This window comes from Dunckerocampus dactyliophorus, chromosome 11, assembly GCF_027744805.1.
Source record: "Dunckerocampus dactyliophorus isolate RoL2022-P2 chromosome 11, RoL_Ddac_1.1, whole genome shotgun sequence".
Taxonomy (NCBI): Eukaryota; Metazoa; Chordata; class Actinopteri; order Syngnathiformes; family Syngnathidae; genus Dunckerocampus; species Dunckerocampus dactyliophorus.
Window position 1 is genome coordinate 10,804,650 of NC_072829.1, and position 13,700 is coordinate 10,818,349.

At 41.8% G+C, this 13,700-nt stretch overlaps 1 protein-coding gene across 1 annotated transcript in view; it reads right to left on the reverse strand.

Moving 5' to 3' along the window:
• Window positions 1–73: 73 nt before the first annotated feature.
• cul4b (cullin 4B) overlaps window positions 74–13,700 on the reverse strand; it is a 28,796-nt gene continuing 15,169 nt past the window's right edge. Inside the window, exons 8-20 of the mRNA XM_054792980.1 lie at window positions 7,468–7,550; window positions 7,323–7,390; window positions 7,126–7,244; window positions 5,063–5,255; window positions 4,873–4,977; window positions 4,690–4,800; window positions 4,515–4,600; window positions 2,786–2,893; window positions 2,569–2,682; window positions 2,386–2,491; window positions 2,138–2,310; window positions 1,912–2,064; window positions 74–1,026 (exon numbers count right to left, since the gene is read on the reverse strand). Of these exons, the coding sequence (XP_054648955.1) occupies window positions 931–1,026; window positions 1,912–2,064; window positions 2,138–2,310; window positions 2,386–2,491; window positions 2,569–2,682; window positions 2,786–2,893; window positions 4,515–4,600; window positions 4,690–4,800; window positions 4,873–4,977; window positions 5,063–5,255; window positions 7,126–7,244; window positions 7,323–7,390; window positions 7,468–7,550 (1,515 nt within the window). The 3' untranslated portion in view covers window positions 74–930. The remainder of the gene's footprint in view (window positions 1,027–1,911; window positions 2,065–2,137; window positions 2,311–2,385; window positions 2,492–2,568; window positions 2,683–2,785; window positions 2,894–4,514; window positions 4,601–4,689; window positions 4,801–4,872; window positions 4,978–5,062; window positions 5,256–7,125; window positions 7,245–7,322; window positions 7,391–7,467; window positions 7,551–13,700) is intronic.

Genomic DNA, 13,700 nt, shown 5'->3' on the forward strand with positions numbered 1-13,700 from the left:
CTGAAGTCACTTTAAAAGCTCCCAGTCACTAGCTGCACAATCCAGAAATAAACAATTATGAACAGCAATAAACTCTGATTGAAAGAGTTTTTAATCATAAGCAATGACTCTAACATGTTTGTACAAACAAAAGGTGTATTTATTCAATGTTTTACCATCTCCTCACTTCCTGCAAGCCCCAAGAACTATTTAGTGTGTTAAATGACAGAAAAAAACATGGAAGATGGTGATGAAATGGTGATGTTGTGCTTTTGGCATCTAAAAGGGGTAAACAAAAGCAATACATAATGGACTGTAAGATGGTTAAAATGTCACATCTGTTAGGTAGGAATTGTACCAAAAAACCCAACAAAAACTGAAGATTGACGGTGTAGCAGCTTGAATAAAGAAGTGCTCCTTTTTTTTCGGCGCGGTTATCTGCTTTGTGTTGCAGCATTTCAAAACCACACATGCAGTCCAATAGTCTCTTATTTGACACTGGCTGAAGACATTTGTTCTCTAACTTGTGAAGGTGTGCCAGCATTTACTACTAGCGGTTGCCAGTGAACAGAGAAAGTGACTCTGTAACAAAAAGGCTTATGTCAAACTGTGGACAAAAGAAAAGGTTGAAAATAAATATTTTCCCTCGCCTTAAAAAAACAAAACAACAAAAGAAAGTGTGTGTGTGTGTGTCCTTTGTCCAAAGGCGCCCAATGAACTCAGAGGCACTGGGAAATATGGACATATGCTTTCAATGGACGCACAGTCCACAGAATCTTAAGACCAACCGCTGACGAACAAGCTCCTGTGGAGCGCCATCCATTCAGCTTGTCGGTAGCTGGGTTGAAGATGACAATGTTAACATCCACCGGGGCGAAAAAAGTTTTTTCGGCCCGCCGTGACCATCTGCATCTCTCTTTCTTTCTCAATCACTGTCACTTTTTTTGTTCTCTAAGCCACATAGTTGTACTGGTTGGCGTTCTCCTTGTCGCGCTCCATATAGTCCCTGTCAATAAGAGACTCTATCCTCTTCTTCAGGTCAGCAGGCTGGATGGAGAAGGAAAAGAGCGAGAGGAGCATCAATGGTATGTAGGAGGGAGTGGGGTTCATACATTATCGCGATGTATCTTATTTATTATGTATTGTGTAAAACTAAGACATGAATAACATCAAATTAAAAGCACCAAATGAATGACGACCCACCATCCACCAGTTCAAGTTCGAGCCAAGTTTTTCCAGAGATTATTACATCGCTGTTTGACTTGTGTGGTAAAAGGCAGTGTGCTAGCATGAATTAACTTGAGACAAATGACATTAGCATTCAATTAGTCATCAAAACTTACCTTTATGCATTCCCACATAGTATCAGCATTTGACACCAAATATGAGGTGAAAGAAAAATGGTAAAAATACAGTAGTAGTCTATCTGTGCGGCATGAGATAAAGTTAGCACACGCACAATGGACATGCGTCAAGTGAGACGGATGTAACAGAGAATCCGGCCACTTTTCAAAATAAAACATTAAAAAAAAAAATGAAATAATGGAAATTATTTTTTCTTTCTGTGCGGCCCGGTACCAAATGACCCACGGCCCGATACCGGGCCGTGGCCCGGGGGTTGGGGACCGCTGTTCTAGAGGATGCCTCACAGGTGCTTTATTTTTAAGGTTCGGGTCTGGAGGAGACATACTTGGCCTCCTCAGTAAGATACTTGCCATCTTGGAGGTGTGTTTGGGCTCCTTATGTTGGAAAATTTCCATGTGGCCCAGTTTTCCAAGGGAAGGAATCATGCTCTGCTTGTGTTACCAGGTATTTAGGCAATGATGTATGGAGTAATTTTCAGTATTTTCAGTACACTGACTAAATCCAAGTTTCAGTGTCCTGAGAAGCTATAAATGCCGAAATATGAGGATACTGAAAGTTGCCAATCACCTTGACGGGGAACTTGAGCTGGTTGTACACCTCAGACATCAGAAGGTTATGGCTCAGAGTCTTTCTCATCTTCATGATCCGCACGATGGCGGCGTCGATCTGATACTGTCGATCCTGGAAGACCCTCTCAGTGGTGCTGGCTTGCTCCTCCACCTGCAGGGAGACAACCGCCTCTAGATTATTGTCCACCAAGACGACACCATGAGTGTAAAAACCGAAGCTATACCGTTTCTTTCATCTGAATCTGGTTGATTTTGATGCGAAAAAGCCTGTGTTTGAATTCGTCGTTGCAAGAGAACTTGTCGCCGTCCTCCACATCTTTGCTTTTGGGGATTTTGGTGAGGACGCGAGCTTTGCCACACGCCAGAGACTGCAGAGTGCGGCGCAGTTCGCTGTCCTCTGTAGAGAAAAACGATAAAGCAATCATATGATGAGGAGAAGGTGGTGACAGGATGTTGGCATGACTATGTGTACCTATTCCTGTGGCTAGTTTGATCTCCTCCAGGGTGAACTCCTCCCCTTCGTTAAACATCAGCAGCACCAGTGTTTGGAAAAGTGACACCTGCAGCTCCTTCTTGCCCTGGTGTGATAAACACAACATAGTTTATATGTCACATGAGGAAGTGCATCAGAGTATCCCAGAAATAAACCACCCACCTCTTTAAATTCTGCTTTTAGGACACAATGGCCGAGCGTCGACTGCCACTGCAACTTCCTGCCGCTGTGTTTGCCCAGGTAGAAGGTCTTGAAGATCTCCTGCAGTCGCACCATCTGGACAGAGATAAAGGGCGGCGTTTCAGGGCAACACTTGGCAGATTTACGACACGTCAGGTTATTAAAAAAAAAAAGTATGTGTTAAAATATTTGCTCTCACCTCAGGAGGCAGGTGCACTTCCATTGGGACGTATGTGGGCCAGTAACCCATAGTGAGGATGTTCACCGTCAGCTCAATGTTACCAGGAATGTTTTGGCACTGCATATACTGAAAGGCAGGAGATATTGCCTCATCAGAAGGCATGCATTGGTGTATAAAAACTGGTATTCCTCTGGTTTGGTCGGAAATGTGGCAGTAATCCTCTATCACGATTCATTTTTAAACCCCACTTCTTTTGATGTGCACAATTTAGTCATTTGTGCTTCCAAGAGTAGGTCTGCATAATGGCTCAAGACAATTGACCCTACGTGAATGTACATGAATCTGTATGTAAATGTATGTTTCTAGACTACAGGTGCATCTCAATACATTAGAATACTGTGCAAAACGTATTTCATTTCAGGAGTTCTAAGAGTTTCTAAGAGTTCTAAGACTAAGACATCAATTAAAGGCTGAGGAAGTTTTTGCAGTTCATTTGCTGATTATAGGCTGGCGACCAGTCCAGGGTGTACCCTACCTCTCGCCCGGAGTCAGCTGGGCTAGGCTCCAGCATACCCCCCCGCGACCCTAATCGGGATAAGTGGCATAGAAAATGGATGGATGGATGGACTTTTTGACAATTTTTCAAATTTAATGAGATATTGGATTTGGGGTTATTGGCAGCTATGAGCTATAATAATTTATAGTTTATAATTAAGAAAAAAAACTGTTGTTCGGTGGCTGAGAGGCAGTAGTACTTTCAATGCTAGTGCAGACCTGTCAACAAGTGCAAATTTTCATACTCAACATGCAATATGACTCTTGAATACGCTTATATGCTTCACAGCTCTCCATTTTGTTGCATTTTCCTGGTTTCAGTTTCAATGTCAGTCTGTACAGTACAGATAAATAGATATTGGCAGTTTCTCAGTAGTATTTCAAATCGGGGGTGTGGGGTGGGGCTGAAAACATTTCTGTCCCCTTGGGGGGCATAACAAAAAATGAGAACCACTGGTTTACGCTAACTCTTCTACACCTAAAATGATACACACAAAAGGGTAAAAATGTGTAAAAACATGCATCACTACTGTGTTGGCAAATTAACTATACATAGCTAATTTGGCATTTACAACAATGCGCCCTACAAAACGTAAGGGTGTTTAGTCAAATCATCGCAAAATTTGGTGCAGTTCACTTTTAGGGGAATGACAAGCATGTCCGTAAAATTTTATCAAGATTGGTTGGAAAAACATGGCCGCCATCAAGCTAAACATCTCTGCTTCTTAGCAATTAAATGTCCGTAAATCATTGACCATTTTTCTAACTTTGAGGATGTATGTATTAGGGATGTCCCGATGCACATGATTTGGCTTTCCGCTGTAGCTATGGAGCCGAATATCCAACGTCCAACATGAAACTAACTTCACCACGGTACACAGCGGATACATCTGGATCGTGGTGTTGCGTTTTCTTCTTCTTGCGGGTGGCGGAAGTGGAGCGGCAACCAGCTTTGAGGCACATTACCGCACCTACCATGTAGGAGTGCGACCCAGAGCTACGAACATTATAAGGCAACCGGATCGGCCCGATCTCATGGCGGAGGCTGATTTTATCCGATCTTCAAAAAACAGCGGATCGGACCTGAAGATCGGATCAGGAAATCCCTAGTATGTATCACATGCATACTATGAAGTCTTTATGACAACACACCTTCACATCACAGCACAGTGACTTTTTTGTACATTCGTACCTGTTTGAATTGCACCATAATGTCTTTTGATAGCTCCATATCTTTGAACATGCCTTCCAGTTTGCTGGTGAATGCTGCTCCACATTCTGGGAGGAAAGGACAGTGAAAGTGAAACGCCACACTCTTTGGCTCTCATTGTCAGTCATGTGTTAAACATTGTGTGTGTATGTTTTACCATGTTTTAGTTTTGACAACATCGACTTCTCAGCATCCACTGAGGCGCTTTTCCCCACAAGTAACCTCTTAGCCAGATCCTTCTTGTAAAAGGCCTCAAAAACATCTTTGCCTAAAAGAACACCAGCATGTTATTAACATCCACAAGGGGAAAGCACCTCCATTGTTACAAGTTCAGCATTACCGTAGATGAATCTAAATATAATCATAATCTTGTCCAGCATCTTTTCCAATTCTTCATCTGTTGCCTCCTTGTTTCCGGCCCGCAGTTTAGAATCAACATGTTTGGCTAGAAATGAAGTAACATTTACAGTGATTGAGAGTTAAGGACTCAACAGACAGGCTGGAACAAGGTTGAGGAAAAAACAAAACACCTATGAGCTCAGCGGGCTTATTTGGCCGTTTGTTGATGAACGTTTCGAAAGCCTCCTTCATGGCGTTGACAAACTTCTCGTTCTTCATGAAGCACACGTCGATGATGTGATCCACCTTGTCTTTGAAGTCCAGCAACTCTTGCACCATTGTTTTGTCTTTTTCAGGATTGATCACGATTGTGCTTCCGAAAGCCTGGGAGGACGAGTTCAGAGACACAGTGAAAATCAAACATACAGGACCACCATTTTCTATGAATTAAGTGAATGTTTTTATTTAAACATTGTATTTACATGTATGTAAACATTTTTATTTTTAACAGCTTTTATTGTTCTTTTCTTTTCCTTTATCACTGAATAATCAATACTGTCAGATTCTTTTACTCCCATTTGATTATTTCGTATTTTATTTTTTATTCTATCAACTTATTGCTACATATTGTGTATTCTTTTAGATTAGATATTAGAATGGCGACAGCTAAACACAAGAAGTGGCCATGCTTTTTAATAGGCCTTTCACGATAATCAATAAATCATAATCAGATTATTACAATTTTGCCGGCCTCGATATATTGACATGTGTATGCGTGCTTGTTTTCCGCCTCTCTCTCTACCAAACAGGCTGGCTAACAAGAGGGTTCATGCAGTGCACCAGGGTATGTTGGTTCTATCGCGGAATGAATGGAGTGAGTGAGCCTTCCTATCAGTCATTCAGTCTCAGAGTTACACGTGTTACGCTGTAGCGAGTGCACTACTTGCGAGCTGTGTCTCATGTGCTACACAATCGAACACTTACTTCCTGCCTGTTATGTATGAAACACGATATGATCTCAATTTCAGCCTGTTTGCGCATCGTCATTTTGTGACATGAAAAAGACAGTTAAATAAATAATACAAAACACCTCATTTTGCTGCATCCAAAACATGTAATTTCACCAAACTCTGACAAAATGTTACACCCCGTTAAACATAACAGTGTATTCCATACACAGTGTTGCTAAAAGTGCAATCAGGCAAGTGTAGGAAGTGCAAATGAGCCGACGTCGGCACTGACACACAATGTGAACTTCAGAGTATTTCCGGGTTATTTCAGTTTTTTGGTCAATATTCAGACAATAACGAATGTGACCCTGATTCCAAGTCAGAAATATTGTGATTGAATGTGATTTTTATTTAAGTGCAATTTTTGCTAAAATTGCTATTTTTAATGTCTTTTTGTTTGTGTGGGAGACAGGATATAAATCTCTTTGTTAGGGGCGAGGTCTGGTGGGCACAGGTGGGTGTGCGTGCTTACGCACACGGAAGCCATAAATGTAGTACACTTGCTTGTGCAGGAGAGGAGGAGAGAGGAAAGGCTCGGAAGCTGAAATTTTTGCTGACCGTTTTGTCACACATTTACATTCCCGTTTTGTTATACATTTTTCATTTGCATTACCATGTTTCCTTACATTGCTGCACGCCATTTGCCATCACTTCACAAGCAAAGTATATGTTTGGTCTCATCATTATCAAAGCTTATTATAATAACCCCACCACAGCACAGTATCATGTTCAGTGTCTCTGTTAAGCACGTCATCAAGACAGAGGACCCATCACGACCCTCTCAGCAGGAAAGGTACAAAGAGGCCGTGATAGTTTGTTTAATTTACTATCTTTGTTTACTTTTCTTAAAAGCTCTTGACGTTCCAATTACAATGTTAAATACTCTTGAGAAATTAAAGTTTATTGTTTTTGATACGGTGTACTCATATTCGTATGCCATATATTATCATTACATTCATTTTAAAAAATTGTCTCAAAATAATGTTGACAATATTGTTTATCGACAATAATTTGTAGGACAATTACCGTCCAGCAAAATTTGTTATTGTGACAGGCCTACTTTTTAATGACAAAGTACAAATGCATAAATTAAAGTGTCAACATGTTAAACACATGCTGTGAACGACTTATCAATAATAGATATGGAGACGTTGAAATGTGCAAGTGTAAAACATGATGGTCCTCAATGTAACTTCATTTATCATATTATAGTCAGCAGTTAGAAAATGCTGACAGTCGGGTACCTTTATGTACTCTATCCAGTGCTGCAGGAGCACCTGAACCCCACCTCGCACTCGACTGAAGAGCTGATAGAGGAGAGAAAGATCCTGAATCCTGTTTTCATCCAGCAGGTGTGTCAGCCCTGGAACAGAACAAGTCACAGTTAATTAATCAACTAATAGTCTCCATCTTGTGTCTAATGCACGCTAATCATGTTTACCTTTTTGCAGCGTTGCAGTGAGATGTTCTCCCAAAAGCTGCTTCTCCACTGTGGCAATGAGCGGCTTTCTGGAAGGCAAAGAAACAATTTTCCAGAATTGTTTCCTTTTGTTTTTAATGGAATGAACAGAAAGGCCAACACTCACTGTGTGCTCTGGTCTAAATATGTGATGACTCTGTCCGCCTCTTCCTCCAAGCGTTTGTTGACATGATGGAGATACTCTGGTACCTGCAACCACATTAATAACTGATATAAAAGTAGAAAATGGAACATACAGGATACAGGGGTTGAACACAACTTCCGGGATGATGCTTGATATGGGATTTGTTCATGTTTCGAGACTATTTTTACCCATTGGAATTATTGAAACTAGAAATAATTCGTTCCAGGGTTTAACTGTCACCAACAAAAAACATTTATCAGGTTTTTTGACAAGGGTTCTACATTTTTTTCACTTCCAATCTGATCCCGATACCTGAATTTGGATCTGCCAAGAATGATACAATGCCGACATCAGAGCTCTGTTTACTTTGATATGCAAACATGGCAAAATAATATCAGCAAATATAGCTAGAAGAATATCAGTGAATGTAGCTGTCTCCCAACAGGCAGCGCCGAGAGCGCACGCACGCACACAAAGTGCTCAGCCTGGCTTGTTCACGGCCTTACAGACAATTGGACAACACAGAACTATTATCATCGTGCAGAACTTCTGAGTCGCTACAATACATACCATTATTTTTAATTTTATGAGAGGTTGTAATAAACACCTCTCAACAGGCAAGTATGATATTGTAGCAACACGGAAGGTTTTAGTAGTGTGAAGAGCTCGTGAGTTTTGTGTCATGAACGCGTCAGGCGGCACGCTTGTGTGTGTGTGTGTGTGTGTGTGTGTCTGTGTCGCGCGAGTGAGGAAGACACCTCCAATGCATGTGTGAAGACAGCTACGTTTGCCAATACTCTCTCGGCTACATTTGCTGATGTTCTTTTAGCTACGTTTGCTCACAAACAATAAAGCACATACGTGGCTCATGGATCAGAAATCTCCGCAAGTGGTATCAGAAATGTCCGATACATGTATTATGCTGGTATTGGAACCTGTTACCGATTCCGATAGTGGATTGGATCAGTCCTGTCCCTAATTTTGACATTAACTGCCATACAACGGTAAAAAGCTGTTAAAACATTGTTAATTGTACAAACAGTCTTAACTTAAATGACAGCATAATAGCACAATAATGACAAAAGGCACAATAATGACAAAAGGCACAATAATGTAATATATCCCTTTTGTCTACATTGCTACTTGTCATACAAGTGTAAAAAGAAGCTAACCACTGTGAACCATAAAAACAATAAGACTAAACCTATAACTTGTCAGTAAAAGACAACATGCACAGTCACACTTTTGGAACATTGCTTAAGTCTCACTGGTCTAATGCAAGTCAGCTGCCTTTTGAAAGAAGTGATATAAAAACCAAAGAAAAAGCAGAACACCCACAATGAAATATTTGCTTCCTGCTTCTGTCGAGTACAGACGTGTCTTTGCTTGCTCCTGCTTTTTCCCAAAGTTTTGGAGATGATTGAAATTGATTTTCTTTTAAGTGAACCAAGACTTTTCTCCAACATATCTGACGAGCCAGCGACTACAACTCTCTCAACATGGCCGGAGGAGTAATCCAAACAAAGTCTCCTTGCAAAAGCTGTCAGATATATCAGCAAGATATTTGTGCGCTACAAAGCAAGGATTTTTGCCTTAGAAAACGAAAAAGGACTTCATAAACACTCCCAGTGGAATCCAGTGGCAAGATGTCCACATTTACCTCCAAAGGAAAGGGTGATAACATTGTTCTCAACCATACTGTGACTTTCCCAAGACACTGTAAAGACACTTACAATAGACTTGCTGCCAAGCCGGAGCCAAGTCGAAATGTTGGTATCTACGGAGATTTATCATCACCCAAAAAAAGTCAGAGATTTGTACCATTGTCAGAGCCAAATGTGAGTGTTTCTATCAAACAGAGAGAAAACCACCACCAATGAAGTCAGCACAAAGGGGGAGACAGACAGAAAAACTGTGCCAAGTATCAAGGTCAAAGATACTCTGGTGCTTGGAGACGGAGTCATATCCAACATAAACATAAACAAAATAGCTAGTTCCAGCCATCTGAGTGCCACTGTCTCTGACATCACAAAACTAATACCTGAGGAACTGGCAAAACACCAAGGGGCGAAACATCTGATTGCTCATGTGGGTGCAGTGGACATCAGAAAGCAACAGTCTGAAACCTTAAAAAAATACTTTAAGGAATTATTTGAGAGTCTTGATAAAGTAGCAATACCAATGTTCGGCAGTGGACCTCTCCCAAACATCGACAGGGAGATGAACAAATTCAACCGGCTGCTTCAGCTGAACACATGGCTGTCCAAAGTCTGTGAGTGCAGAGGACTGCACTTCTTTGAGAATTTCAATCTCTTCTGGCAAAGAGAAGATCTGTTTAAAAAGGAAGAGGCCCACACCTGAAGAGAGGTGGAGTGAGACGACTGATGGATAACCTACTCCATGCTTTGAGGCATTACAATGGGCCTGGACCAGATCCTGTGCTGCCACCGAGAGATGAGAAGAAGAGCGAGAGAAGAATCCCTGCCTCACCACCCAAGTACCCAAGGATTCACCTACAGCAACCACAGCCGCTCCTCCAGAATCCAGACCTCTGGTTTCAGATGCAGCAGCCACAGCCACTCCTCCAGAATCCAGACCTCCGGTTTCAGATGCAGCAGCCACAGCCGCTCCTCCAGAATCCAGACCTCCGGTTTCAGATGGAGCAGCTCCTCACTCACCTTCACCACAGGCCTACTGCATCTACACCCTCCGGAGATGCTTCACTACTGGTTCCTGTCTCCACCATCACCCATGAGATTTCCTGACTGTCTTGAAAGCTTGGTGAAATCAGGGATTAAAATGGTTCCCCTCACTCTAGACATGGCAAGATCAATGATTCTATCCTAAAAAAAGAAACGCGCCCCTCTCCGTCCTCAGCCCATTCCATCAACCAAAGCTCCCCCAGCTCAGCCTCCCCCATCGGCACCCGTAGATGTTATTCCCAACAGCGTCAGTGCTATTGTCTAGGACACTAAGGGCATCTAAACCTCATATAAAACAGAGGCACAGGGAGGAGTGTTCTCGTCTCCAACAATAACTACTGTCAAACCACATTGATTAGTTAAGAGACAGACAATTAGACTGTCTGATCAAAGCAATCTAATCCACATCCCTTGCAAGAATACAGCGCCCTGTTCAACTCTAGCTAATCTTAAACATGCTGTACACAATGTCAGATCTTTAAGTAATAACTAATTTTAAATTTATATTTTTATTTCCTTTTACAGTCTTGATTTTATGTTTTTAACTGAGACATGGCTCGACAAAAACACAGCTAATGCTCTCCTGATTGAGTCTATGTGTCATTCAAAATGTTGTTAAAACAGACTTCCATACTTTATATTACCATTTACAAACCACCACAGATTTGTTTTATTGACGATTTTAGTGAATTGCTTTGAGTTGTGGGCGCTGATATTGACTGGTCATTACAGCGGACTTGAATGTGCGTGTGGATGTAGCTAATGACAGGCATGCTAAAGAACTCACTGCTGTCCTTGAAATGTTTGGTCTAACTCAGCATGTGACCGAACCTACCCACTCTTGATTTGATCATTACTAAGGGTGTTGCTATTTCAAATGTAAATGTTGTGGATGTTGCCTTCTCTGATCACTTTTGTGTTTTCTTTGACCTGCCTGTTACACCCAAACCAGTAGTTGGTGCTGCAGTTGTTCAGGGAAGCCTCATTAATGACAGCCCAGGGACACAGTGTATGGCAAGGATTAGGTTTGAAAATACTCTGTATTCTAATGTTGATGATCTGTTGATCTCTTATACATCTAGTGTTGGAGATGTTTTGGATACCATTGCTCCAGTCAAGGATAGAATGGTTAAAAGTAGGCAAAAAGGCCCCATGGAAAAAGAAGAGTCTGTCACAGCACAGAAAAGGGAGTGCCGGAGAGCTGAAAGGAAGTGGCGCGCGTCAAAGCTCCAGATTCATTATGCGGTTTACAAAAAAAGCTATGGGTTTTCAATCAAACCTTGCGTAGAACAAGGGAGAGCGATATTTCTGAAATCATCACCAACTGCAGTAACAACTCTCGTGTACTGTTTGCAACAGTTAACAGATCAACAAAACTTCCAGTTTCACTGCCCTTACAACTCATTTCTACATCGAAGTGGAATGAGTTTGCAACATTCTTTCACGACATGTATAAAAAATGCAATCATTTCCACAACACGAATTACTATTGTGAAGCCAGCTAGACACCTCGAGCTGGCACATTTCACACCTGTTATTGACAAAACAGTCAAAGAGATCATCTGCAGTCTGGGTCCATCAACGTGCTGCTTTGACGAGTTACCCACTAGATTTCTAAAGTCTGTGCTGAGCAGTTTTCTACCACAACTCACGCATCTAGTTAACATCTCACTTCAGACTGCAACATTTCTAAAGGCCCTAAAAACTACTGTCATTAAGCATCTTCTGAAGAACAGCAGTCTTGATGCCACAGTACTGAACAACTATTGGCCCATATCAAACCTGCCATTCTTGGGAAATGTCTGTTGTATAAAAACAGCTTACTGACTCCTCTGACTCCAATGAGGTGTTAGGCACCACCACAGCACAGAGACAGCATTGATCAAGGTGACAAACCATATCCGTCTGAACACAGATGCAGACCACTTTTAGTTCCGCTGGACCTGAGTGCTGCATTTGAGACAGTTGACCATGTGATCTTTTTACAGAGGTTAAAATACTGGGGAGGGGGGAGACCTCTGGTACTGCTCTAAACTAGTTCAAGTCCTATCTGGAGGATAGGAAGTACTTTGTTGGAATTGATAACTATGTCTCAGAACAAATGGCTATGACGTGTGGGGTTCAATCCTGGGACCCCTATTGTTCAATCTGTACTTGCTTCCTTTAGGCCAGCTAATATGCAGCTGCAATGTGTCCTACCACAGCTATGCAGGTGACAGTCAGATCTATGCGTCACTGACAGCCGGTGAACACGGTCCTGCAGATTTACTTTGTCACTGTATCAAACAGATCAGTGTGTGGATGCAAAACAACTTTCTCCAGCTAAACTCAGACAAAACTGAAATCATTGTCTTTGGCCCACAGAAACAAAGAGAAGTGTTATCAGTCACCTTGAGACTCTTTCTCTCAATCATCAAGTTAAAAATGTAGGGGTAATAATGGGCTCAGATCTGAGATGAATGTGGCTGTTAAAGTAACAGCCACATTAAATCAATAACATCATCAGCTTTTTACCACCTAAAAAACGTCAAGGGAATAGTGCCAGATTTAGAGAGACATGCCTTTGTCTCCAGCAGGCTAGACTACTATAATGGCCTTCTCACCGGGCTCTCTAAAAGAGCAGTAAAACAGCTGCAGTACATCCAGAATGCTGCTGCTCGAGTCCCGACTAGAACCAGGAAATATGACCATATTAGTCCAGTACTCAGGTCTCTGCACTGGCTTCCTGTTGCTCAGAGAATAGACTTTTAAAACAGCTCTGCTTGTGTACAAGTCTTTTCCTGGTCTTGCACCAAAGTACATCTCTGACATGTTAGAGCCACATAAACCATCTCGAGTTCTGAGAAGCTCAGGGAGTGGTCTCCTGCGGGTGCCCAGAATCAGGACTAAACACGGTGATGTTGCGTTTCAGTTTTATGCTGCCAAAATCTGAAACAATCTTCCAGAAGATGTGCAACAATCCTCAACTCTGGCATTGTTCAAATCCAAGCTGCAAACACTTACGTTCAACTGTGCATGTGACAACTGAAAGTATTTTATCTGCACTCTTCCTTTTTATTAATCTTTTTTGTTTTATGGATTGATTTATGGGGTCGCACAATGGACGAGTGGTTAGCATGTTGGCCACACAGTCAGGAGATCGGGAATATCTCGGTTAAAATCTCCGCTAGTTTTCATGTTCTCCCCGCGCGTGGGTTTTCTCTTGGTACTCCGGTTTCCTCCCACATTCCAAAAAACATGCATGTTAGCTTAATTGGCAACTCTAAATTGTCCATAGGTATGAATGTGAGCGTGAATGGTTGTTTGCCCTGCGATTGGCTGGCAACCAGTCCACGGTGTAACGGTGTAAGATTTTGAAACTTTGGAGGCCTAATTTTACAGAAAACTATGGTCAAAATAAAAATTGTGTGACTTCTGAGATTCTGCTGTTCATTTAATTGGCATCAGTGACATTTGCTGATGTAGTTCTGTTTTTGTCATCACTGTATATCTTGTCCCCCCCCGGTCTCCCTT